This window comes from Neophocaena asiaeorientalis, unplaced genomic scaffold, assembly GCF_003031525.2.
Source record: "Neophocaena asiaeorientalis asiaeorientalis breed wild unplaced genomic scaffold, Neophocaena_asiaeorientalis_V1.1 scaffold218, whole genome shotgun sequence".
NCBI classification, from domain to species: domain Eukaryota; kingdom Metazoa; phylum Chordata; class Mammalia; order Artiodactyla; family Phocoenidae; genus Neophocaena; species Neophocaena asiaeorientalis.
The window spans coordinates 10689904-10717233 of record NW_020172818.1 but is presented as its reverse complement, the minus strand read 5'-3'; the positions used below and the strand labels follow the sequence as shown (position 1 = coordinate 10717233).

Below are 27330 nucleotides of genomic sequence, written 5' to 3'. Positions count from 1 at the left end.
GTGGAGTGTTTTAAATTTAGCTAAGGAGATGTTGAGTCTAGTGTATGTTTAATTGGTGAATTGCATACCTATATCTCACCAGACCCAGTCACTTCCACGGACAGTTATTATAAGCATTGCCATATAGAAATGGCCTCCAGAAGAACTCCTGGCACCTTTGGTGATAACTCACCCCAGCTATTGTGACACAGAGTTGCAAGACCATGGCTATATTGCCATAAGAATGCGTCCTATGGATGGGCCCTCACCGCCAGAAGCATGTGGTTGGTGAAAGGGACAGAGGGAATTTGAAATGTACAAAGCTAGATGCTAGTCTGTGAAAATTCTTCCAGCCAGCAGACATGTAAAATTATAAGCGAGGGTTCAGTTTGCATTGACCCCCCCTCCCCGGTCTAAACAGAAATATTCTCGTATCAGAAATAAATTCTATTTCACTCTAGTCCCATTAAAAAAAAAAAAAAAGTTTGGCATGTTAATAATGCTTTGATGACAGTATTCAAACAGCTAAAAAATAGATCAAATTATTTTTCTGGCTTTTTCTATTGAAAATACTACGAAGGTAATGAAATTACACGGTAATAAAGAGAAGGCAGATGAAAACTTACAGAAGAGGTATTGTGGAGGTATGTACGTGTCGACTGAAAAAAAACACTCAACCTAAAAGTTGAGAATTATGTTTTATTTGGCGGGCAAAACTGAGGACTTCGGCCAGGAATACAGTCTCTCAAATGTCTCTGAGGGACTGCTCCAAAGAGGCAAGAGGGGAGCCAGGATATAGAGGAGTTTGTAACAAAAACCAGGTAATCAGAACATCAACAGATTACTGTTAATTTGAGAAAAACCAGACATCTCAAGTTAATGAATCTATCACTTTTCTACATATGGGAAGATGCAAGAGTCTGGGCTTTCTGAAATCATGCCTTTGATCGGCAGCTCAGCTATCTGGGGCCAGTATCCTGCTTTTCTCCAGCCTGAATCCCCTCAGGGTGCAGTTGGGGGTGGCTACAGTGGGCTGCAGGCTTGTTGGCTGCAACATCCTTTGTTTACTGGATTGCTGGCAACGTTTTTCATCCATATAGACTTTTTGAAATTTGTGTTACCTTTAAGACTTTTTTAAGATTTGAACGTTGTAATTTCTCTTCTCATTCTAAAAAGATAATCATTTTACACCTAATTTCGTACTCTTTTCTTAAGGAGTGTCCAAAATTTGCATAAACTTCTACCCTACAAAACTAGTTCTGCCCCTGGCTATGGCTTTGGGTAGAAAATCATAGGCACTTCTAAAGGGGAACTTGGCAGTGAGGGAGCTGGAGGAATATATACTCTGACCTCTTTATCCCATAACCCAAATGCAAGCCAGAGGGTAAGGGAGTCCAGTTATTTCCATCCATAGAGCTCAGCCCCTCTGGACACAAAGCAGGGTAGTGGAGGGGCAAACCGGAATATTTCTAGTACAGTGGGAAACCTCGCATTGTCTCTGAGCGCTATTTTAGCGGAAGACCCTTCCTGGCAGTCTTCCTCCGCGCCTGCCTCCGACTCACTCCTCCCTGTTGGAAAAGAAATGATTTATGCAGTGAGTGAATTCGGGAGAAGGAATAAAGCGGAGGGAGGGGGATCAGCACCTCTGGGTCCTCTTTCACTGGTACCCGCCTGCCTACTGAGGGGCGTGTCCTGTGTGCTCTCAGGCAAAGCCGCCATCAGTTACCCAGCTGTGCCAGCGAATGGCAGGTGTCTGCCTAATCCGGGGGCGACACAGCAGAAAGCTCATCGAGAAACGGTTTTTTTTTTTTTTTTGCGGTACGCGGGCCTCTCACTGTTGTGTCCTCTCCCGTTGCAGAGCACAGGCTCCGGACGCGCAGGCTCAGCGGCCATGGCTCACGGGCCCAGCCGCTCCGCGGCATGTGGGATCTTCCCGGACCGGGGCACGAACCCGTGTCCCCTGCATCGGCAGGCGGACTCGCAACCACTGCGCCACCAGGGAAGCCCGAGAAACGGGTTTTGACGTACAGAAAGTGGCAAGGTCCTTTCCAGCTCTACCCAATGATGATAATAAGAATGGTAATGATAAATAGCATTATTATGATGATCTAGTTCACCGCCGACATTTTACAGGTGAAAAATGTATCTTAGGGCTTCTTTGGTGGCGCAGTGGTTGAGAGTCCGCCTGCCGATGCAGGGGACACGGGTTCGTGCCCCGGTCCGGGGAGATCCGTCCGGGGCCTGTGCTCCGCAACGAGAGACGCCACAACAGTGAGAGACCCACGTACCGAAAAAAAAAAAAAGTATCTTGCTCTTAAAATAAATGTCCCATTTAAATATTTACTATGGCTAAGCTTTTTAGTATTTTTAGCTTTCCTTCAAATCTCAATTTTAATTGTATTTGAACATACAGATAACTTCCAGTTTTAGGGAACGCTGGTGTGAATTACCAGCAAATATAACTGCCAACAATGTCTTCTTTCATTTAATTTGAGAAACCTCTGAGTTCTAAATCATAATTTCCGGGGAGTTCCCTGGCGGTCCAGTGGTTAGGACTCCGCGCTTTCACTGCTGACAGCTCGGGTTCAATCCCTGGTTGGGAAACTAGCATCCCAGAGGCCTCATGGTGCAGCCAAAAAAAAAAAAAAAAATCATAATTTCCTTTCATGGATTTCTTAGTGAAATGTCTACCAGAAGGAATAAAGAGTGGAAAGAATCATTCCCTTTTCCTTCTAAATATAATATGCATCCCCTTCAAAGACAGCAATTTGTATGATATTGAGACGGGAAAAAATGAAGGGACTTGCCAGGTTTATGATTTCTAAAACAAAGGGTAAAAGCGAAATTTGTTTTTCAAAGGGTCGAATTCCTTCTGTTCCTCAAAAAAGTTCAGAGACAAATTAAGAACAACAACAGCGACAAGGAGGGCAGGTCCTGGCTGGAGTGTGGGTAGGGGATGGTGACTCTAGTGCCTTCTCTTTGGCCCTGAAGCACCTGCCGGACTCCCTAGGGATTTAAAAAAAAAAATAAATTTATTATTTATTTTTGGCTGCGTTGGGTCTTTGTTGCGCCCGGGCTTTCTCTAGTTGCGGCGAGCGGGGGTTACTCTTCGTTATGGTGCGTGGGCTTCTCATTGTGGTGGCTTCTCTTGTTGTGGAGCACAGGCTCTAGGAACGCGGGCTTCAGTAGTTGGGGCACGCGGACTTCAGTAGTTGTGGCACGCGGGCTCAGTAGTTGTGGCTCACGGGCTTTAGAGCGCAGGCTCAGTAGCTGTGGCGCACGGGCTCAGTTGCTCCGTGGCGTGTGGGATCTGCCGGGGCCAGGGCTCGAACCCGTGTCCCCTGCATTGGCAGGCGGATTCTTAACCGCTGCACCACCAGGCAAGTCCAACTCTCTAGGGATTTTTAAAACCATGAGATGAGCTTGGGGATCTCCAAGAGCAGCCCAGCCACACAATGCTGGTTCTAGGAGTTCATCATAAAGTATTATTCAAAACCCCTAGGCGAGACAGGTCCGTGATTCAAATTACCTTAGTAGGAGCCTCCAGGACCAAAATCCTTAGGGCGGGGGTGGGGGTGGGGGACTGGGAGGCAGGAGGCACAGATTTCTTAGGATCAGCCTGTCTGCATTGCTGAGATCTCAGGGAGATGGCTGCTCCACAATCAGATTCACTATTCATCCTTTAATGTTTGAGACGAAATCGAGGAATTTATGGTTGGATCTATTGTGCTTAAAAAGTGGTAAATTGCAACGTTAGGCATACAATTGCTTTCTGTATCATTTCATAGAATAAATAAGAATGTTTGAGCAGCAAGGCTCTAAACTGCTTGAACCAACAGCTGTTGCTTGTTCTGTTTTTATAAAAGAGAACTTTAGGCTTTCAGAGTGTGGTCCCTGGAACAGCAGCATTGGCTCGTGTAGACTTGCTGTGTAAGATTCTGTATTTTAGTGAGATCCTTTTTGATTTGTATGAACAGTATACCAAACTATAGAGTTCAAATCACAAGCTTACCATTCACCAGGTCCTGAGAAGTCTTGCCCTCAGTCACAGCTAGCCTGTAAACCAGCCATAAGTTGATGGCACAGTGAGTCAGCTTTCAGGAGAGGAGTTCTGAGCAAGCTCTTAACCAACTGGACCACAACAGCATCGTGGGTCACCTCTCTGCAACCTGAATTTCTCTCTGTGACTCAGGGCCCAGCTTGTCCAGCCTAAGGACCCTCTCCTTTAACTCCCCGCTGTCTTCCTCCCTGCTGGCTCCTCCCTCCCCGCCACTCCTGGTTCATATTACCATTAATTATAACCCTGCATATGCTGCCTTCTCTGATAATGTAGAGGAAGTCTCTCCCACGCTGGACCTGTGAGCACTTTTCCCTCTTTCATATTCTAAGAGCAGTAGCAATGCCATGGCAACGCCTAATCCCTAACCTCGGATGGGGGTGTGATTGATGAGAGAATCAGAGCAGGTGTTCTTGAAAAAGGAAACAAAGAATGAGCTGGGTGAAAGGAGAAATGAAGGGGCAGTGTTCTAGACTAGTGCTTTTCAGACTGTCATATGCATAAGTCACCCAGGGACTTGCAGACTCTGATTCAGGAGGTCAGGGATGGTACCAGAGATTCCATAGCCCTTACAAGGTATCAAGTGATGTGGATGCTACTGGTCCAAGGACCAGAGTTTGAGTAGTAAGTTTTAGGCAATGTGAGGGCAAGAATCTTGCTCTGATAGTCACTGTGATATCAGGATCACGTGAGTCTTCCCCAGAAAAGATGTTTAACAGATAAGTACATAAACACTTACTGAATTAAACACTTGTATCTGAGACACCACGCTGGGTGCTTGAATTCTCATAATAATCCTGCAAGATATAAAATGTTAGTTTAGGCTGTAAAATTGGGGCTAACGCTATATGCATTGATGCACAGAGAGGTTGAGTTACTTGCTCAAAGTCACACAGTTATCGTGGTAAATTGTTGCTTACCAAATATTCCAGGCGCTCCCCGATATTTCCTAATCTCCCTTGCAGTTACGTGAAGCTGTTGAACTAATTGCACCCAGTGGACCTCTGGGGACATGGCATGTGTCACCTCCTAGCTGAGGCAATTGAGAGCCAGCCCTCTCTCCTCTACTCCTCTCTCCTCTGTTTTGTACTCTGCCATCTGAAACATATGGTCCCCAAGGTAAGGTGAGCAGGAATGCTGCCCACCCTGCAGTGGACTTCACATGAGGGTACATATATCTTTGCTGAATTTAAACCACTACAAATTTGAGTTTGTTATCCCATTATCCCAACTAGTGTAGGCTTGGTATTGCTATCAGCCAACTCTTTTGTATAATAGGCTTCTTGTCTGGGACCCTAGGTCCCCTAAAGGTGAGCATATTCCAAATACAGTCTAGATTAGGCAAGCCACAGTACTGCCAGTGGGTTGAGCCTGGATAATATCAGGCGCTGGGACTGTGAAAAATGAATGACCACTGCCATGAGAAACATCTGAAGACATGAACATTTTAACCAGAGCAGCACAGTGACTGTCCCCTACAACTTGGTGAAGGTTCATTCCCTGAAAAGCACCATTTCCTTTCTAGCTCTGTTCTTAACCCATATAAAGACATGTCCTCAAGCATGGCCAGGATGAATAAAACCTTGTTTATTGAGGTTTTATGGGCTCCATTCATGAACTGAATGAAGTCTTTTTAGAACAATTTAATGCACACCTTCTCAAGTGATTGACTTTACCACCTCTGTTAAATCATTCCGTAAATGGGGAATGCACTTTTTGTACACAATGGCACATGGATTTGTGTGTCCCATGTAATAATATAAGATGCATCATTCTACTTGCATTTAAACATCAAAAGGACATGACTACTGTTTACGTTTTTCTAGGAATATGGAATTAAGCAGAAAGGAGTAGCACAGTCAACTTAATAAGAAATGGAAAACCTATATAATCATTACAGACATCAAGTCAGTATTGAGACTTTCCAAACTTCTCCTCTCCCATCCACGTTTTCCTTCTCTGCTAAAGATGCCTGTCCAAGATGTTTTTACTGGTGAGATGGTTTAACACTTCAAGGACCAACTGATCTCTCTCCTCTGAGACAATTTGCGTCAAATGGAGAAATAGGGAAAGTGACACAACCCATTCTTTAATAGTAAAAATGGTATAAGGACAGTAATTGTAGAGGAAATTACAGACCAATATCACTCATATAATCCTTCTAATATTAAATATGTAAACTCAGCAGTATATACATGTAAATAGAATCCCAGGGATACGAGGAAGATTTAACATGAGAAAAATGTCATAATACACGACATTAGGATTTTAAAGAAAAAATTAGCTCAAACATGTTATATAAATTTAGTTTTGGAAAAAAACCCTATGGTTAGAAGGGAATTGCCTTAAGCTGATAAAATATACCTTCCAAAAACCTAAGGCAAAAATTATGTTTTAAATGGAATGTTGAAACTCTAAAGAACTTTTGTCACTTCCCACGTCTGTCTTTTAAGCTTCAATCTATTGTTTACGTAGAAAATACTAGGATCTCAATCTTAATTTTTAGTTTCTTATTACGTTGGTTAGGACTTTTCTTAGACTATTGAATAGAAGAGGTGAGAGGAGCGTTCCTATTAGAGCTACTTCCATGGCTGATGTATAGGAACCCAACTGATTTTTAAAATATTGAATTTGCACTTGGCACTTTTGCTAACCTCTTAGAACTCTCTTTCTTTCTTCCTCCTTCATGGCTGATTATGCGAACTATAGTTCTTATTGGTACTGTGACTGAGAACTTTTCTCCAAAAGAAAGAGAATAAATGATAAAACGTTATTGTCCGGCACAACTTTATTTCTATTACATTTTCAAACCAATTATCAGACTAAATGGTAGTCACATGTTACCACTGATGCCAGTCTTCCTCAAATGCATCTGTAAGATCCATGCTTTTCCAATCAAAATCTCGACAGGGATTGGTGGGCTGATTTTGAAATGCACATGAAATAGCAAAGAGCCAAGAATAGCCTTAGAATATCTTCTAGGAAGAGTCTTCTCATTTTGTATATACCCCTGTCAACGGTAAACCGTCTCATTAGAATTAACTTTGAAGATCACAAGAGACAGTGTAATGCAGCAGCACACAGACCCCGCCATAGAAACACACAGATATGGAACCTGCATATATGGAGGGAGTGTTACCCGCAGGGAGACAAGCATAGACTCCCAATAATGGGTGTTAGGACGACTGAGTTAGTAATTCACCTGGAACTGACTTTTCCGAGTATATGAATCTAATAGGATTCAGGTATTGTTTCATATTAAAAAAAATTGGACCTAGATCCTTTTGAATTGTGGGATCTTCCCGGACCGGGACACGAACCCGCGTCCCCTGCATCGGCAGGCAGACTCTCAACCACTGCGCCACCAGGGAAGCCCGACAGCTTGTGTTTTATTATTATGTCCACTATTGTATGGAAGTTTATTTTTAATATTAAATTTATTATCTTTTTGATCTCAAGGTAGGATAGACTATCTTTTTGACTTCAAGGTAAGGAAGGATTTCTAAAATAAAGCACGAGAAGCACCAAACCTAAAGGAAACCATTTTTTTTTTCTTTATGGATTTTTAGGAGTGTCTATATTTTCTTTTAAAAGTTTAAAATAAATAGTTCAACGGTAAGGAATACCAGCAGTTCATACATGGAAAATGAAAATGTCCAATAAACATTTGCAAAAGTATACTATCTCACTAGGGATCAGGGAAATGCAAACAAAAGCAATACACTGCTTTTTCAAGTTTAGATATTGCCCAATAGTACGTTGAGGTTCCTGTTTCTCCATACCTTCACCAACTCTTAGCAGACTGTTACCATTTCACAACCATCAGATTGGCAGGATGCCTTCCGCATAAGCAGCTGCCCTTCACACGCCTCCAGCACTCACCCTACAATCCAGCGGGTCAGAAATCATCAGTGGTTGATAGGCTGTTGTTTTCTTCTGTGCACAGTGGGGCTGCATAGCCCCTTTGGAAGGTTGTGTGACCACTTCTGGGCAGTGGGTTATGAGGGGAAGTGTTGTGCCCTGTTTTCCACCCATGCAAGACCCTCTCCTGTTTTTTCCTTGTCATGGTGATGGAGAAGCCCAAGTGGTTCAGATGGTGCAGCTACAAGAGAGGCCCCTCCAGCAGACTGGGTCCCTGACAGACCGTGGATACAGTGTGAATGAGAAATAAACGTTTGTTTGGTTGACCAACTAAGGTTGCAAAGTAAATAATAACCTCAAAAAGTCACATGTGCAACCATTTCTTTAAAGTATAGATAGATCTAGAAATCAAACTGCTTGCTGGGCGTTAATACAGAACCTGGCACAGAACTGGCATTCCCTAAAAGTGAGTGAAACCTAGCCTAGCCTACCCTAGTTTTATTTATTTATTTTATAGATTGATTGACTGATTGCTGCATTTGGTCTTTGTTCCTGTGCACGGGCTTTCTGTAGTTGCAGTGTGCGGGCTTCTCATTGCGGTGGCTTCTCTTGTTGCTGAGCACAGGCTCTAGGCGTGCGGGCTTCAGTAGTTGTGGCATGTGGGCTCAGTAGTTGTGGCACACGGGCTTGGTTGCTCTGTGGCATGTGGGATCTTCCCAGGCCAGGGATGGAACCTGTGTCCCCTGCATTGGCAGGCGGATTCTTAACCACTGCGCCACCAGGGAAGTCCTGCCCTAGTTTTAGAGACACATAAATGAAACCCGATCCTTCTGATCAAGAAAACCAGACAAGTAGGCTAATATTTACAATACAGTATGTTTTCCCTTGTCCTGTCCTATTCAATAAACACTAGGCACATATGGGTAATGAACACTTGGAAATGTGGCTAGGGTGACTGAATTTTTAATTTATTAAAAAAATTTTTTGGGGGGCCTCACCACGCAGCTTGTGGGATCTTAGTTCCCCGACCTGGGATTGAACCCATTCCCCCCTGCAGTAGAAGCACAGAATCCTAACCACTGGACCGCCAGGGAATTCCCTGAATTTCTAATTTAATTAGAAAAACTGAGGCAGTGTAAATTCTTTCCACTGAACACAACTTAAGTGTTTTGGTAGGACTACATCTCATTTTAACTGAAAATTTAGCATCAGAATTGAAACATGCTTTAAGTTTAAAATATATACCGGATTTCTGAAGACTCTAAAAAAGTGTGTATATAGAATATATATATATATATTATATACACACTCTGTTTTTAGAGAAAATATCAATAGATTTTATGTTGAGATTGAAAAATGCTTAAATAGTATTTTAGATGTATTGGGTCAAATAAAACATTTGATCTCATCTGCTCTTTTTACTCTTTTAAATATGGCTAGTAGGAAGTCAAGATTACATATATGGATATTATTTCTCTTGGACAGCACTGCTCTAAGACTAACTCCAAATACGGTGTCTCATCCCAATGAATATGCCTGATACACGTTGGAACCTCAGGAAAGCAATGCATGCTGAGCCTCACCTGTGGCAAGAAAAGGCTCTATATATTGTAAAGCAAAGAGCTTTACAGATACCCTTTGTATCAAGCTGATACAAAGGGTATCAGCGCTTCCTGCCAAAACACGGTCCTATCCGTTTACTCATCTTCATGTAAACCTGGTGAATCAGGTGTTGTTAACCTTTCCGAGCTTAAGTTTTCTTAACGATAAAAGGTGGATCAGTGACTGCTATTTCCCAACTCTTTGGCCTTGAAGTCAGTTTCTGCCCCTCCCCTATTCTAGTCACACTATAGCCAGCCCTGAAGTCCAGGCCGATACAAATCCCCCTTCAGGCTTCTGCTGCCTTCTCTGATTGCTACTCCCCTAAATAACTAGCCAAAGGTGACAAATTGTTAGACTAGATCTATAGGATTAGAGGATGACTCATCTCAACTCAGATACTAAATAAGCCAAATTGGTGAATTTCAGCAATTCCTATCATCTCTTCTTTATCTTTTCCTTAGGGTTTGCCAATATTCAACTGAAGTCTAAGGCTCTTCTTTTTTGGACTCCTTGGGTGCTGGGAATGAGATGAGGGACTGAATGCCCCTCTCCAAATATCCTCATATTCTTTCTTCTGAAGTATGTGTAGAATCAGATTTAAACAATCAATGGTATTTGGATAGATGGCATTGGCCATGCAATTACACTCAAATGGCCCAGCAGGCTCACTGATTACTTAGAAACTCTTCCACCCAAGCCCCACTTAGTTGAGAGGCTACACATGGAGGGCAGGACCCACACACATTCTCTGATGACACTGACCATGGCATGAAAATTGCCACTGCTGCCCAAACCAGCATCTCATCTCTTGTGAATGTAAGCCAAAGCAAAACAAAGTTACCTGGCCTCATTTCAGAGTACGCTTAGTTAACCAGCAGTGCATCAAATTCAAAATATACCTTTATGGAATTCAAAGCACCTGTATTATGTAGAATGATGCCTTTATGTGGTTCAGAAATATATCACACAAGACAGGCTGTGTAATTAATAGCCAACTTGCTTAACATTTGAAATGAAAGAACAGAGAAAATTTTATAGTTGCTTTATTTAACAAAATTTATGCCAACTTCTCTATCTATATACATACGTGTTTCAAAATCAGAGCAGCAGACACACAAACTGTTAATGCAGGACTTTTTAATAATGCTTAAAACATGTTATGCAATGTTTTGTTTTCTGCTCATACTGACGTTAACAGATTCAAAAATTATTCCAAAGGCTGAGTGGCATCACGTCTTCATTTTCTGGGGTGGCTTAAGAAAGAGGGATGGAACTTTTGAGGGTTAATACATTGTGTTCAGTTTAGCTTAACCAAGAGCACTTGGCCCATGAGTGGGGCTCACAAAGTGTTTTGGATTGGGGATAAAAACTTGAGTAAAACAGAATCTATTTTGAGTATACTTTTTTAAAAAAAATTCACTGTCATATCATAAATATAACAATGTTGTCTCATTTCTTATCCCCCAAAGAAAACCTATTTTAAAAAATAAGTTAGAAATGATTTTAGTAGTAAGTACTATGAGTAACATTTACTGAGTAGAGACGCTTCAAAATCAAGGTAAGAAAGAGTAGACAAATACTCAACGCAGTTCTGCCCCTACCTTCTCCAATTTTGTTCGTTTCATGACATTAAGCTACATGTTAACAAGCTATTTTCTAAAGTTCTTTATATAGGGAAGACAGCCATTTTTTGCTTTCTCATTTTTTTTTTTTTTATGACTTCCAGGAGCCCTCTGAATTCCTTACAAAGTACTGTAGTTCTGGAAATCTCAAAAAGCCTAGCTACATATTCTACTCACAAAATTTTCCTCTGTACAAGTACGTAAGCTGAGTTTTAGGTAATACTTGAAAAACAGTTGATGCTGCAAAGCGTAAATGTTTCATGTTGACACTTAACACTCTGACCTGATTCATGGTTATCTTTCCTGAAAGATCATGGTCTAGCCTTTCAGGAAAGATGCTACTAAGCAGTGAGGTATAGAAGGAGAAAAATAATAAAGCACAGCCTTTTCTTCGCCTCTCAACACCTTAAGAGCCTTCTTTCATGATGGGGGCTGGGGTGGGGAGTGAATAACAGATCTATGCATGGATAAAACTTAAGAATGCTCTCCTTTATGTACTGAAGCGGTACACACAATCCATTTCCCAGAAAGCACCATCTAGAAATGCACCGGGACTAAATACTGTACTGCAATGATCCACCGGGGTTTCTACTCCCATTTGTTCATATAAATCAGACCCATCACTTACTGTGCTTTCATTTTCTAAAAATGAGATCAGACCATTATAAAAATGTACTTCCAAAATAAATTATTTCTAGAATATAAAATGTTTTATATTTTTCCAGCCCACATAACTTCATTATAAAATAGGAAATCAGAAAATTAGCTACTGCAAGTTTTCATATGGTAAAAAATATGTGTACACATATATATATATATACACATATAAAAAAACCCAAGTTTTAAATTTCAATAAAAACTAACCAATTAATCAACTTAATGATCATGTATTAAACTATACACAAGCCATGTTGAATATCTGTAATGAGAACCAACTACAAAGAATTACAATCTGATGTATCAGAGGATAATCTAAGACTTTCCCACGTGGAAAGAAAAATCAGGAAGTCTCTTAACTGACTACCCAACACAACAGAAATCTCACTCACGCCTTTCTCAGATTTAGTAACAGCCCCCAGTTTCATTCGCTGCCCTCAATTCCCTAAGGAAGGAGTCTTTAAAAGGGAGGAAAACACGTGAGTTGGGGCTGCCTTGTAGCTGTGCTGTGTGTGCTCTGCGTTATGGTCGGTTCCCCGCTGGGTGGGCAAGGGAGGCCTAGAATCCAGCCTGAGCTGCTTTTTTCAAGCCATCCATCTGCCCAAGCAGCCGCAATGGTGCAGAGGGTGGGCTTTTTTCTAGTGCACATGAAGGTGCTGTGGAGACCAGTACCAGTCCTGACTCCTGCTGGTGGAGGGGTAGCTGGAGTGTTCTCGGAGCTGCTTCCCAATGGAAGGTGAGCAACAGGGAAAGCCTGACTGTGGCTGAGATAAATTAGAAGCAGGTTGGTAGCACTGATGAAAACCAGGGACAGTGTTCCTATAAGTTTAACAGAGGTGGTGGGAGGTGTTCATTTTGTTGATTCTTGCCTGTTTTTAGTATTTTCATCCGGGAAAACCTTAAGGGGCCTCAAGCAAGGGAAAGGGACAGGTGAGCAGGGAAGCTATCTCATTTCACAGGAGGGCCTGTTCAGAAAACCCACCAAGGGAGAGCAGGATAAGACCTGGCAGGGGTGAGGAACAGTGTCTGTGATCCACTGGTGATGAAGGAAGAAAGAAAACAGTGTCCAAGTTCCACCCGTGGTCTGCGATGAGTTCCCAAATGAAAACTGAGAGTCTCATTAAAGCTGCAACTTTCGTCACAATCCTATCTATCTTGATTTGTCTCCCCAAACTTTATCTCTGTTGAAAGATGCCTGTTCATTCACATTTTAAATTGATGACTTACTTGACTTTTGTGAGAGTGGTAAGGGCAAACAGGAGATAATTTTAGATATTCTCCCTCTGTGACCCTTTCTTCTCCTTTTTTTTTCCCCCCAAAAGGGACATTCCCTCCCCAGCTGTCATAAATCAAGGTATTTAAAAAGAAAGCAAAAGCCTGAAAATGTTCCTTTCTTCCCCTAACAACACCTGCTGTTGTAGTAAATTCAGGCCAACCTTTGGAATTATTCTTTAAAAGGGTCAACAAAAGCCCAACTCTCTGTGCTACAGAGAACACTTAGCAACACTGCAGAGTGGGTGAGGGATTTAAAAGGGACACTTTTCTATAACCAAACTTAAGATAACTAACAAAGTAGAAAATATACTTTCCATTATGTACCAAATATTCAGGAGATGAGTTAATGCAAAAAAAAAAAAAAAAGTGGATGTGTACACCAAGACCTGGGTTTAATTCTTCAGTAGCATTTTGTTATATAAAGAGCATGTGTAAAACATTCTAAACTTGCCCCTCCCAATGGATTAAAATGATTTTTGTCTATGCAGAAAAAGGTTGCTGACCAAAGGGAAGTCTCAGATCCCACTGAAAATCTGTTCAAAGTTTCCCTTCGCCCCAGACAAATGCACACACGTGAATTTGTGTGCACTTCCTCGGGGGCCACAGACACCTTCTGATGTCCAGTCACCAGGCTCAGACGCCAGGCTCTCCACATTCCCAGGAAGACCTGAAGACTGAACCAACCTCCCATCCCTGCAGTCTGTATTATCCTACAGACTCAGGGAGGGACACAAAACTAAACAAACCAAACCAGAATCAATTAAAAGTAAGAAAAACAATTTTCTTCCAAGAGCAATTTTTCACTTATTTGCCCTTGGAAGAAAGAACATCCCAATCTCTAGTTGCTTCTATTAAATGCCGTTGGCCATGACTCATCCACTCTTCCTGGTCTTCGTAGAGCCGTCCACAAAACCAGCACTTAAATATACACTGTGATGAGTCATCGGGCAAGGAGTCCACCACCTGGTAGTTGTTTTTATGAACTTTTTTAAGTTTCATTTTCAACATCATTTGCCTTTTTATCTGATTGGCTTCCTCCGCGTTCTGGTAGGTCAGCCGGACATGATGCCGCCTGATGCCTAACTGACACCTAGTCCTCTCTGATAGGACCACTTTGAGGACGTTGCCTTTGTACTTGTTTATTACCTTCATCACGTTGGATACTTCTGGTGAGTCGACATCAGGATGGTTTAACACGATGACAGGCTGGTTCCGACGGGGGCATTTTATCAACTGGTCTGGTTTAGCTGCTATCAGTCGAAGTTGTCTTGCAACCTGAAAAATGGAAGGATCCTTGAAACAGCGGCTGGGATCAGCCTGAATTTTGCTTTTCTTCTTGGATGAGCTGACTTGTTTGGTTTTATTTTTACTTACAGGAAGACTTCTGGAAAACAGTTTCCCTTGCTTACTTATTTCACCGCTTCCTTGCTGTCCATGCAGGAGTCCAGTTTTTTTAAGCATGGTGCTACAATTTGCACTCTCTTTTCTTGATTTAGCCCAAAGAGATAGATCATGATTCTGGGACATGTCTACTGGCCCACTTTCACTTGTCGAAGACTGTAAGTCCAAGTCTGTCTGTTTCACTGGGCAGAACGGAATGGGTTTTATTAACTGTGTCTCACTGCAGGGGATGCTGACAGGTGCTTCACATGTAGCCTCTATAACGTGGGAATTCTCAGAGGAATTAAGAACCCTCAGCACAGCCCCCTTCGGGATCAATACTGGAGGAGCCAAATGTGGCTTCCTGGCTACTCCGCTCTCGCTTTTCCCACTGCTGCCTTCTACAAGATGCGGATATATCTGCTGATGAGTAAGCTGTCCATTAATACCAACTTCAGCCTGAGGTTTCGGGAGAGTACCCGCAGAATAGCCAGTGCTGGTAAATGACACGTTAATTTCCTGAATACCTTCAGAGGCAGCTTTGGAAGTGACCTTAGATGCCTTCCCTACAGAACGACGATGTACATTACTTGCAGCCAAAGATGAAGGCTTGCCACAGGATTCAATTAACTGGGCTATCTTTCTGCGCAACAGTTCAATTGACTTTATTTTGGACGTTGAACTATTCCACTTAACGCCCTCAGGGACGTTTTCGGATCCAGAGCTCAGAGAAAACACTGATGAGATGACTGGGCCTTCGAAGGAGTCATTAGCCTTTACAGAATTCTTTAAATCCAAAGGTTTATCCCCAGACTGTTGAGGTCTGATTCCATCTTCTCCCGTTACGTTTATGTGTACATACTCACTTTTATGTTGAGAGGAAATCTGGCCAGTATTTGAAACTGCCTTGTGTTCCTGTGTCTGGTTATCTTTCAGCTTCCTATTAGGGGGAGCCATTTTTACAGGAAAACTCATCTCATTTCTAGATTCCACGTCCTTTTTACTTAGGGGCAGTGAGTCCTTTTCTCCAGAGAAGGAAATGGTTGCAGGCGATGCAGCAAGAGGAAATAACTGCTGTGAGTCACTGTGCAAATTTCTTCTATCTTCAGTAAAAGAAAAGGCAGCTTTATATGGAAAAGAGTTTGACGTAGTTCCAAGACCACTTAAAATACCATTTTTTATTAGAGATGATGGAGAATGACCTTTTAAGGCAATGGAAGGAAGGGCAGTTCTTTGTGGATATGTATAACCTTTTTTCTGCAAACTCTCAACTCTATCAGGGTTGAGAAAGGATCCTCCACCACTGCACACGCTAGAATTTGAGGTGAAAAAGTCATAAGACCTTACCCACTTCACGTTTTTAAGTTGTTTCTGAACTGACGATTGAAGGTTATTGATGCCTGCAAGTTTTCCAACATTCCCTTCGATCATCAGTGACTTTGTTTGTTCTGCAGAAGCCATTTTTTCCTGTTTGCCTGAATCTTTCTCTTTAGTCACATGTTCAGAATTACCTCCATCACCCCCACCAGCGGCAAGGCAATTACTTTCTTCCAGAGGAAACAGTTTCAGCACAAGCTGCTGTGTTCCATTGACAACCTTCACATCTATCAACTGGGCTAAACAGTTTGCAGGGATGATTAGTTCCGCTGGTGCCACAACCGTTAATGGCATTCCCGGCTGAACAGGCTCCTTTGCAGGGGATAACACTTCCACCTCCACACTTTTGTTCTCCAACAGGTTGACTTCATTGGGCTCTGACAGCGTCACTTTGTTTGGAATGCACACGACATCTTTTTGGTACTCCTTTGATTCAGGTAATAACATTATGTTGTGCATTCTGTCTTTATTTGAATGGAGGGAGAACGCTGAAAGCTGATCTGACAAGTTATTTTGAAACGCAGTCCTTGGACTGGAAGCTTTTAAAAGCTCTGGGTTTTGCTTGGAGGCACTGATTCTTTTTGGCTCCAGCTTGGCAATGGTTTTGGGCAGCCGTTTTCCACCAGCCTTCTCGTGGACTCTCTTCCTGTGTTTGACAATGTAGTCATTTCTAATAGCACCATAGTCACAGTACTCACACTGATAAGGGAAAATGCCTGTGTGTTTCACCAAGTGCCTCTGAAACTCCCCTTTAGTGTAGGAAATGTAGCTGCAGTGAGAACAAATGAATTTAATCTCTTCATGTTGAAGTGTGTGCTTTTTGTACTGCAGAGGGTCCTTCGTGGAAAATCGACATTTATCACAGTAGTATTTGCCTGGCTTAAAGTTCCTTACCCTAAATTTGTTACTGACAGAACTTGAGATGGTTTCTGGTTTATTTCCTATGTGAGTAGCACTGCAATTATTCACAAAATGGAAATGGGGAGGGGCCACACCTAGGCTGCATTGGAAGCAAACATATTTGTCCTCCTTTTGGCTTTGGCCAGTATCCTTTTTCAGATCCTGAAGCGGAATCTTGTACACACTTTTACACTTTACACATGTGGCAACGGTCATTGTGGCAGCCTCTGCCTCAGAGACTTGATACAAAAGAGTCTGAGCTTCTTGTCTATCTGGGCGAGTCGCTCGATTAGCGTTAGGCTGTTTGGGCGACATGGTCGAGGAACTGTGTCTGTCATCCACTTGTGTAGTCCATAACTGCTGTCCACTATCCTTCATCTTCTTCATTTGCATTTCTAAAAAGAGGCCATTGAAATCCAGAAAGACATGATAAAACTCTTAGGAAGCATCCTTCAGTATACTTTGTAGCTGGCTTCCCAGGAACGTATTATCTTTTTTCACAAACCACCAGAGTAGGTCATGATCCCAAAATATGACTGTTTCCAATTCTCTGATATTCCAGGCAACACTAACGGGGAAAAAAAGATATCACAAAGCATCATTAATACATGAACTTAAGGTTTAGCTAACGTATTTCCAAATTTACCCTAATATTTCAGTGATCTTGGGGATTTTATGCTAAATCTTGACCTACTATCTTGGAACACAGTGATACACAGTACAACAGAACTGGCAAATAACCAGCCTAAACTGAAAACATTTTCAAACTCCGCCCCTCTAAAAGTCATTACTTTAGGCCAACCATAAACACAGATACACTGGGGTAATCATGGCAGTCATTCAGAATAGCCTTTGCTGAGTGAGTTATTTTTAAGGGTCACTGAGAGCATTCTAGCAACTTCACAGGTATAATTTCATAACAGTCTCACTAAAACCTTAGGAGGCTGGCATTTTAGTTTCTAAACACACAAGTTAACCAGTGGTAGAGCCAGGGCTCTGGCTCAGGTGTCCATTTGTTTCTATGTTATGGGGTGGATCCCAACTCTCTCTCTCATGTGCCCCATTTGCTTTCACAAGTGGTAAGAAGACAATACTATCCTGACAATACTAGGTAGACAAATACTTATTCCTTCAACATCTTACTGAGCATCTATCAGGTGTCAGGCACTGTTCTAGGCGCTACAGGGCAGTGACCAGAAGCAAGTCCGTCCCTCCCCTCACAATGGTACAGAGAGGGGAGACAAACTGTATATTTATTTGGCAGATGGTGGCAAGTGACTGGGGAAAACGAACCATAAAGCCAGGCAAGGGGGACAGGGCGTAACTATGTGATGAAGTTGTAGGGCTGGGGCGTGGAGAGTCAGGAAAGGCCTCAAGAGAAGCTGATGTTGGAGCAGAGACCTCGGGGCAGCCTGGGAGGAGGGCGTTTCAAGCTGAGGGAGGGGGGAGCTCTGTGGGAAGTGGGCCTGGAGCACTTGAGTGACTGCAAGGAGGCTGAGGCTGGGGGGCAATGAGCAAGAAAGGGCGGAGGGTACTGGTCAGGGGAAGATCTATGGTGCAGCATCGTAAGGATGTGGCTTCTCCCCACGTGAGGAGGAGACCCGGGGAGAGCCTGGAGCAGCAGAACATGACATGATCTGATCTATATTCCAGCCACTGCCTCCGGCTGCTACAGGGACCGGAGTCTCAGAGGGTGAAACCATGGCAGCAAGGACACAGGGGAGGGAGGAAGGCGGCCTGGAATGCAGCTCCTGTTTTCTAGAGCCAATACCACAATATGCGTAATGCAGTGATTTTTACATAAAAATAGGTAATTATTTGTAACTATGCATTCTTTTTTCAGAATACACAGAACTAAACAGTCCCAGTTTGGGACCTGCTAAAAGCCTTTCTTTTATGACCTTAAAAAAACCACTTTCAACCTGTTGAGCCTCAGTTTTTTCATCTGGCAATAAGAATTACGGATACTTATCCAACCTCTTCCACAGTCCTGCCATGACGACTAAAACGCTAAAGAATACAAGACAACACTTTTAAAATTTTAAAACACTTCCCTGAATGTCAAGAGGCGCACAGAGGCCTCAGTAAGTGCTTGTTCAACGATGGGCAGCGATACGAATGGGAATTAGCAGCTTCCTTCTGGCACCCTGCTAACAGGCCAAGAGCTGTACAAAGTAAGTCTGAAAGGCCGACCTGGGGGAGCAGAAGGTCTTGCTGTGGGGTGGAGAGAAACAATTATTGCGTATCCAGATCTAGCATACAACCTGCCTTTAAAAACATTTTTGGAAAGCACCGTAAGAACGTACCACATTGATGACAATCTTTATTTTCTTTTGCAGTAGTATCTTTTCCTATTTTGCTTTTGCAAAAGACAGTTGCCTCCTTTCAAAAACAACTCCCAGCATGCAATCACAAGCACCTAGGGACACAATCAGACTTGCCCCACCCCAAGTGTGTATGTAATACACACCAAGCGGGCAGAGGCCTGTGGGGTTGCAAGGTGCAAACCTATCCCCTCAATGTTCAAACACACACCTATGCAGGGGGACTGTGCACAGGACAGGACACGTGGATGCCTCAAACTGCAAACTGACAGGCATGGGCAAAGACAAGGACAGTCATTTTCCTCTGTACTCCTGGTACATATACAGCAGGCAGAGCTTTCAAATGAGTCACTGGGAGAAGCTGACGCACTTCACTTCCTGGATTTGTAAACTGGCTTTAGTGAAAGGAGACAGAAGTGATACCCAGAACTTCTGCACTAATGAAGTGACCTCAAGCCAGCCACCCATTTGTATCTGCTCACTCATCTGTGCTCACACAGATGAATGCTTAGCCCTGAAGTTGCAGACTTTTTATCATCTACAAATGCTGCTACTGTCAACATGTTCAAGTTGGCATCTCCGTCCTGCTAAAATAGAAGCAGCAATGGCTGCAGCCAGAGCCTAAGAAAACCACTGGCCCAAGGAATGCAGAGGCTGAAAAGAAGCTTTAAGGGGATCTGGTCCAGTGGTTCCTGAATCTGGAGGAGCTGCAGAATCAGAGCTAAAATAGACATTCTTGAGCTTCATCCCAAAGCTCATGAATCTTAGTGGGAGAGGGAAGGAGAAGAGACATTTATGGTTTGTAAAAGGACTCCATATAATTCTGATGAAAAGCCAGCATCAGAAATCACTGGTTGAAACTTCCAGCAACATTTCAATCCTTTAAAACATCTTCATCAGTTGGTCATGCAGTTGATGCTCTAATACTACCATGAGCCAAACTCCTTCTCTCTTCAGGCAGCTAATTTTATTTTCACATAGTTATTACTGGCCAGAATTTACCCTTAAATAAAACTGAAACCAACCTTCTTGTAACTTCCTTATATCCTGACCTTGGAGCTACAAACAACTTAATCCCTGATAGACCAGTCATTAACCTGCTCCCTTCCTGTCTCAATTCTGTTCACAAGAGGTGCGTATCAGCCGATATGTACATATCTGATCTACCAGCCTCATAATCCTGAGGGAGAAGAAGAGAAGAGGAAGAAGAAGAAGAGAAAAGAAGGAAGAGAAGAAGAGGTAAGAAGGGAAAGAGGGAGGGAGGGAAAAAGAAAAGAGGGGGAGGAAAGAAAAGAAAGTAACTTACTTGCCTGGTACAACCTGCTTACCAACTCTTTTAAAAAAAATCACAAAAGGCAGTTTTGCCATTTTCTCTCCAAATCCTTTTAAAACTTGGAGGTGTCGTTCCTCCTGGAACTGAAGACTTGAAATCTCAGACTGAACGATAAAATCACATACCTTAGCAAGAAGAGGAGAGCATCCTGCTGGAGGAGAGTTCTCTCTAGAGAACTAACCAAGCCCGCTTGGTGCCTCAGTAATGCAGAAGCCTCCTGGTGGTGCTTCTGCAAAACCATCTCAGCAGTTATTTTGAATTAGGAATCCACAGAAGCAAGTGTCAATATGAAGCGTGAGGCTGTGATTAGCAAATGCAGTTTAATGGGGAGGCAAGACACTAGGCCATGACCCAATTACGTCACCTGTTTGAAAGTGCCTTCTTGGCTTTTAAACCATTCTCAAAATAACGCATGTTTCTACCTTGGTACTTCCCTCCGTCCAGGTGACAAAGATGTCAGGCTTCTTCAAAACAAGCAGACAAAGGTCTCTTTGGCCACTGCCACATGTGGAGCTAGTTGTGGGCGAAAAAGATCTCAGATGTAGCACCCCAAGACAGCGGTAAATGGACGCAGTGGCACAGAAGAACTCAGATGGCTTTGATGTTGGCATCTATACTTGGACACTCCTGAGGCTACACTAAGCACACCTGAGTAAATGGGCTCCCAAGACCTTGTTCCTTCCATACACCTTTCTCTCCCTGGTTCACATTCATGTACAACCACCTGTGAAGCTGGGTCCTCTTGGCAGATTACTGTCCAGTGGACTGATGACCAAGGATTACATGAAACACTGTAGATAAAGGGCCGTGTGTGTGGCAGGCGCTGGGGGCACTAATCAATCAGGATTAACACCAGTGTCGGTGATCACCTACCTTCCACACTCACAACACCTGTTACAAAACCTCTGCATCTGACCTCCTAGAACTAGAGACGTACATTTTTTAAAGTTCATTTAGGAAGGTTCTCGAATACACAGAAAATACTTAATATTATTAACTCTGGACACAATAATAAAATAGCTACTTAATGTTAAGTTGTCTGCTTTTAAACAGCAAAAAATGAGCTTTTTAACGCAGAATTATCTCCAGCATCAGACAAAGGCGGCTTCCACACACAGAGAGGAGGGGCACAATGTGTGACAAGTGTGCTTCCTCTAGACTGAGTCTTGTCTTTTCTGGGGAAAAAGCCTAAGGGCAGCATCCACTACTGGTGGGTTTTCCTTCTGCCTCTGAGCTCACCTGGCCTGGTTTCTTAAAAATTTATCATGGGGACAGATGGAGAAAAACAGTTTGTTGGAAACCAGTGACATTTAGGGCTATAAAAATCATGAAGGTTGTGTAAGTTTTTATTAAAAAGGAAGCATTTGACTTCTAAATACCGAAAACATCAAGTGCTCAACAGAATCAGAAGAGCAATAAGCAGGAAAATAGTGTTTAAAGCTACAGATCGCGGAGTCAGATTACAGGGTTTCAGATCCCAGTCCCATTGCCTTCTAGATGTCTGACCTGGAGCAAACCGCCTGAATCCTCACCTGTAAACCAGACAATAACAGCACCTACCTCACAAGGTTGTCATGAGGATTAAATGGGACAGTGTGACTATAAGTGCTTATATAAGTTACTTACACATAAAACTATTAAGAATATTCTTCTCCCTTTTTTATGAAGAAAATAGAATAATGCCTATCACACAAATAGTCCAAGGGGCTAAAATACAGGCTTCTTTGCTGCCTGGGAATTGCTTTTTCTGGAATACACAGTGACTCTCATTTTATGATTTTAATTATAGTTGCTTGGCTGTACAGCCTAAAAGATAATTTACCTCTAGGGCCAAACCATCCACCTTGCCTTAGTGGCAAAGGGGCCAACAGGTGATTATAATCACCATGGAAAAGATGCTTTAACTACAAGAGTGCTCATTACAACTTAGGTTTACATATAATCTATTGATAGTTACCGAACGACCTTTTCCTCTCCAAGCCCAGTTGAACTGTGAATTATCCCTGTAGCAAATGAATGTGTCCCCACACCAGATGTTAATGAGAAAAGTTTTAAAAAAGTGGCTGGACAATTAAATCATGTGCATGCTACGTGGATCATCACATACAGCTTTTGTTCATGAGAGATGCCCAGCAAACTCAGCAAATTTTAGTTGACTGACTGTATCTTTTGGACATTGAAGCAAATTTAGGAAGCTCTTCCAGAAATCTTTTCATTGTGGCTTCTACCATATCCACGGCTAGGGCAGGAATGTATAGCTGCTCCACCCATGAGGAGCAGAGGGAAAATGGAGTTGGCAGGTTTAAACTCTGATTCTGCCCCTTATTTGCTGGGTCCTTAAGCAAGTGATTTCTCTCTACTTATCGTCAGGAAAGGAAATAGGCTTTAATATCATCAAACTTAGAGGGTAATCAGGAGAAGCAAACTAGGATCATGCATGCAAAGCACTCAGTCTGGTGGCACATGCACTCCAAAATTCTCTCTGCTCCTTTTGTCTATTTAGCCACAGATAGCAAAGGCTAGTCTAACTAACGTTTCCCAGTAACCAAAATTTTAAAACATTCTACCCCTAAATGACCATTAGCATGTAAACGAGTGATACCTGATCAGTGAAACAATGCAACATTAGGTGTGTAAACTGCCAACATTTCTCCAGTTAAGTTAGTATTTAAGAAACGGTTGCCTCACTCAGCAAGAACTTTTCCAGACAATTACAAAGAATCAGAATTGAAATGAATGGTAAATAGATCTAAACAATGAAAAACATCAATGAAGTATTTTCTTTTTGCTAATCTATCTTGCACTTGAAATGACTGAACTGAAAACTGATGGCCATCTTGATGGGAAAAAATACTTCCAAATGTTGCTGACAAATGTACACCTTTGAGATCTTAGATTTCCTTCTGAAACCAAGTGTAATGCTTGCAGCACACAAAGAGGCAAGAAGGCTGAACAAGAGCCCCTGTTCTGATTCCTCAGCCTTCCAGATGAAAAGTGCAATAGAGTGAAAAGAGCAATCACCTTGGGGTCTCAGGAGCAAGGTTTGAAACCTAGGTTTTTGACTTAGAAGCCGTGTCATTCTGGACTCAACCTCTTTGAGCCTGAGTTTCCTCACTTGTAAAATGGGAATAATGCCTGATTTACATGGCTGATGTGAGGAAATGGTATAATGCAGCTAGCAGGTAGCCTTATGCTCTGCAGGCAAACTACATGTTTTGACAACAAATAAGTCAACATATTTCTGTTTAAGATTCCTTCCAATGTAGAAGAGTCCAGTAATCCCAGAGAAGCAGAATCTTAGTTTAACAAACGAGCCTAATGAGATAAAGGTCTCTCTGGCTGAGTGCTCTGGCTGGAGGTGAGGATCTTCTCTCCCACCCTCCAGTCTACAAAGGGAGTTACCTTGGGACTGAATGACACTGCTGAGCATGTGAACTGGAGCTACACCAGAGAACAAAGGAAGTTGTTATTATAGCTTTTTTTTTAATAGTTTAAATAAGAGACAACATTTCTAAAGAAAGAATATGACTAGTGCTAGAGTTTTCAAAGTCTTAAAACGTACAGTTCTATACATGGAAAAAAATTTAAGAGGCAAATATGCACTTGTTAGCATTTTTGAAAAAAGGTAAAAACAAGGTAGTACTACAAAAAACAATATTACAAAATTCTATGTTATTAAACACACCTAGTAACTTCAGGTTTCTAAAGGTGATAAAAATGAAGGACAAATGTGTCTTTGTACTCCCCCCCACTTTTGCCTTAAAATCAAAATTTTGTAGAAGAAATGGAGCGAGAGTTTAATAACTATAATTAAACAAAGAAGAATTGAGATAATTCTAAATCAGTGATTCTTAACCTTGGCTGAATTAAGGTAATCAACTTACCATAATATGTTCAGGATGTTAGACTTATTTAAAGAGGTCCCTATGATGTTTAGTCACCCTCCTGCACAGAGAATTTACCCGGGGAGCTTTAGAAATAATGATGCCTGGGCTCCACTGTGTTGGGTGGAAGGCTTTGGGAGTTTTAAAAGCTTCCCAGGTGGTTCTAATGTGCAGCCAAGGTTGAGAATCACCACCGCACATTACAGGTAGAGAGGAGCATATGGGGGAATGGCCGGGGTCATTATCAGCACTCCGGTGCAATCTTTTATATACCAATCCAATCCACCCTTGGGTGCCTGGAGGGGAGGCAAGGCCACTGCCTTGAACTGTAATGGTGTGAGCAGGCAGGGAGACTCTGGCTCCTACCCTTGCTTATTAGCCATTTGACCTTGGAAACATCATCACTGATGCTGTCTGTGGAGTGTGTAAGGGCAGTAACCACTGCAGATTCTTGGAAACTGAAATGCGCCTGGCATGGTGTGAGTACAATGGGCATGAGCCAGGGCTGTTTACCCGACACCCACCGCAGGCTGCTGTCTCTAAGGAGTGTGATCAGGAGATGGAGAGAGGGGAACGGGTGGTTTCAGTAAAGTGGTAAATGATACACTAGTGACCTGATGGGGATGCTCTCAGTGGCTGGCTGTGTTGCCAATCCTGGAGCACCGTGGCCCAAGTCAGGTGGAAGGGGTGTGTGAGAAGGCAGATTCATACATTACATCCATTACTCCTCAAAGTACCAATTACCTCCAATTACCTGCTTCTTGTAAGATCTGGAGATACTGTGGCTTTTCTGAGGTCATGGAGTTGGTCAGCTGGCATCTAGACTAAATTCTGTGTTTTCTGCTACCCTGCTGTGTGAGGGCTGTGAACTGCAGTCATAGTTGGGCACTGTTCTTACTGCCTGCCCGGAGCCATTGAGCTGCTGATTGAGTCAAAAGCACGGAGAGTCCCGTGGGCTCTTCCTTCTCTTCTCAGGCACCGAGTCCCAGCCGGTGTCAACCTCAGGCCCTGGCATAGGCTTCTACGCTCAGAACCCCGGGAGGCAGCAAGGCAGTGCACAAAGGGCCCTGCAACAGAAGCCAGACACTTGGGTTTAAGTGTTGGGCCCGTGTAGCCTTGGTTTCTTCATGCACTTTTCTAGAAAATAAGGGGAATGAGCCCCCAAAGTGCTTCTCAAGCAAGGGAGCTTAAAAGAAAAGGGAAGAAAGGCTTCCCAGGACTCAGGTGAATGAATGAATCAGATTGTCCTTTTCCTGGGGTGGGCTCAGGGCCTGTGCCTTAAATTCTTCGCAGGTGATTCTGATGCCTCCCCACTCCCCACCCTATGATGAGAATGTCTCCATCTGGGGGGCTCTAGCCACTTTCACTCCCAGGATGGAACATGGAGATTGTAGCTGGCCAAGTCTAAATATGTGAACAAAGAAAATGCAGTCTATGCCTGGCAGCTTGAGAACAATCAAGACTGAGAAACATCACCGGTGAGGACCCTGTTTATCACAGTCAACAGCACAGGGCTTGGTCACACAAGGCACTCAATGAGCACTGGCTGAATGGAGTCAATGAATGAAAGAAACATCAGCCTTCCTGGCGACAATAACAATGTTCTTTTTTTTCCTCTTAAACTGGTCCAGATCCCCTTCCTTTAAAGCAAATAGACCAGTAGACAGATGTGTGTTTTTTAATTGCCATTACTAGATTTTTAAAAATCAGGGAGGAGGCCCAATAAATAAAATAATGCCCTCCTTTGTCTGTTTTCACAACGCACCTTACAATGAATGTTTAACAGCACAACAAAACTGGATACCTACAAGTGTTATTTTACAAGGCTATGTTAGATCCAAGATTAAGAAAGAAAAACAAATTTAAAAAATGCACCCTAGGTTAAAGATAACGTCGATATAACTTAAAAAAGCCAACATTTGTATTCTACCTAAATAGACTATATTGGGATATTGGTTTTTAAATCGCCCATTGCTGGGCCAGTATCTCCTGCTGTGCACACACTCAGGGGTTGGAATGAACTTTGCATACCTGACTCAGACAGAGATAAAGAAATACATTCCGATTCTCTCTGCTCTTTTATAGGAAGTGCTGCCTGCTCCTGGAGACCACGGTTTTCTCACTCTTGGTGACTTCAATTCTAAGCTTAAGGGATAATGTTTAAGGGATCCAACACAACAGTTGAGCTGTGTAGACGTTTGTTTTTAATCAGGACACAGTGCTCAGTATTTCACTTTCTAATTTTTCATGTTAGGTTGATCAACTGTTCATTATCCCAGTTTTTAAAATCAAGCGTATTTTCACGGGATACACGGAATAACCAACATATACACAGGAATTTAAGTGTTTTCTTTCATTCTCTCTTTTGGCTTTCCCTTTCCGATTTAGGCATTTTCATTCTTTTGCACCCTGCGTGGTGTCCTGGCCTCAAACTGCCCAAGGACCCCAAGGCAACAAGATAAAAGGGCAGCTGAGATGGGGGAGATCCCACAAAGAGTGACATCAGCATTTAGAACCGAGTCACACCTTCATCTTTATCCTCCCTTTACACCCTCACCAGCAAAAGATGGACAAGCCCATCCCCGGGCACATGCCCCAAAACTCCCAAGGAAAGACAATGCCAGTCTGGTTTTCAAGTTTATTGTTGGCACACACACCGACGGTACACGTTATCCAAGGCCGTCCACGTCTCACAGCGAGGCTGCTAGGAAGGGAAGGCGCAAATACAGTGGGTTCACAGCCTCGTCCCCAGGGGTCGTCCGGGCCCCTTCCAGGGGTCGCAGGGGTTTCTTCTAACCACTGAAAACCGGACCACGTCAACGCTGACCTCCGAGGCCCGCAGGAGGCTTTAAAAATGGCCTCCTGACGACACTTCCTGCTCGGAGCCGACCGGTAGGAACTCTCCCAGGAGATGCATCATTTAAAACGCTGGGGGCGGGCGGAGGAGGCCGGGCTCGGCGGCTCCACACTGGCAGTCCCGCAGCCCGGACGCCGCCGCCCAGGGTCGCGGCCCGGCGCATTCGGGGCCAGCCTACAGGGTCGCGGCCGCGGCACAAAGGCGGTCGAGCGGGGGTCGCCG

At 43.1% G+C, this 27330-nt stretch overlaps 1 protein-coding gene across 1 annotated transcript in view; it reads right to left on the bottom strand.

Moving 5' to 3' along the window:
* Positions 1-10526: 10526 nt before the first annotated feature.
* The window catches only part of ZNF518B (zinc finger protein 518B), a 17204-nt gene continuing 400 nt past the window's right edge, over positions 10527-27330 (bottom strand). The window contains exon 2 of the mRNA XM_024741788.1: positions 10527-17278. Coding sequence (XP_024597556.1) covers positions 13858-17103 — 3246 coding nt within the window. The 5' untranslated portion in view covers positions 17104-17278 and the 3' untranslated portion in view covers positions 10527-13857. The remainder of the gene's footprint in view (positions 17279-27330) is intronic.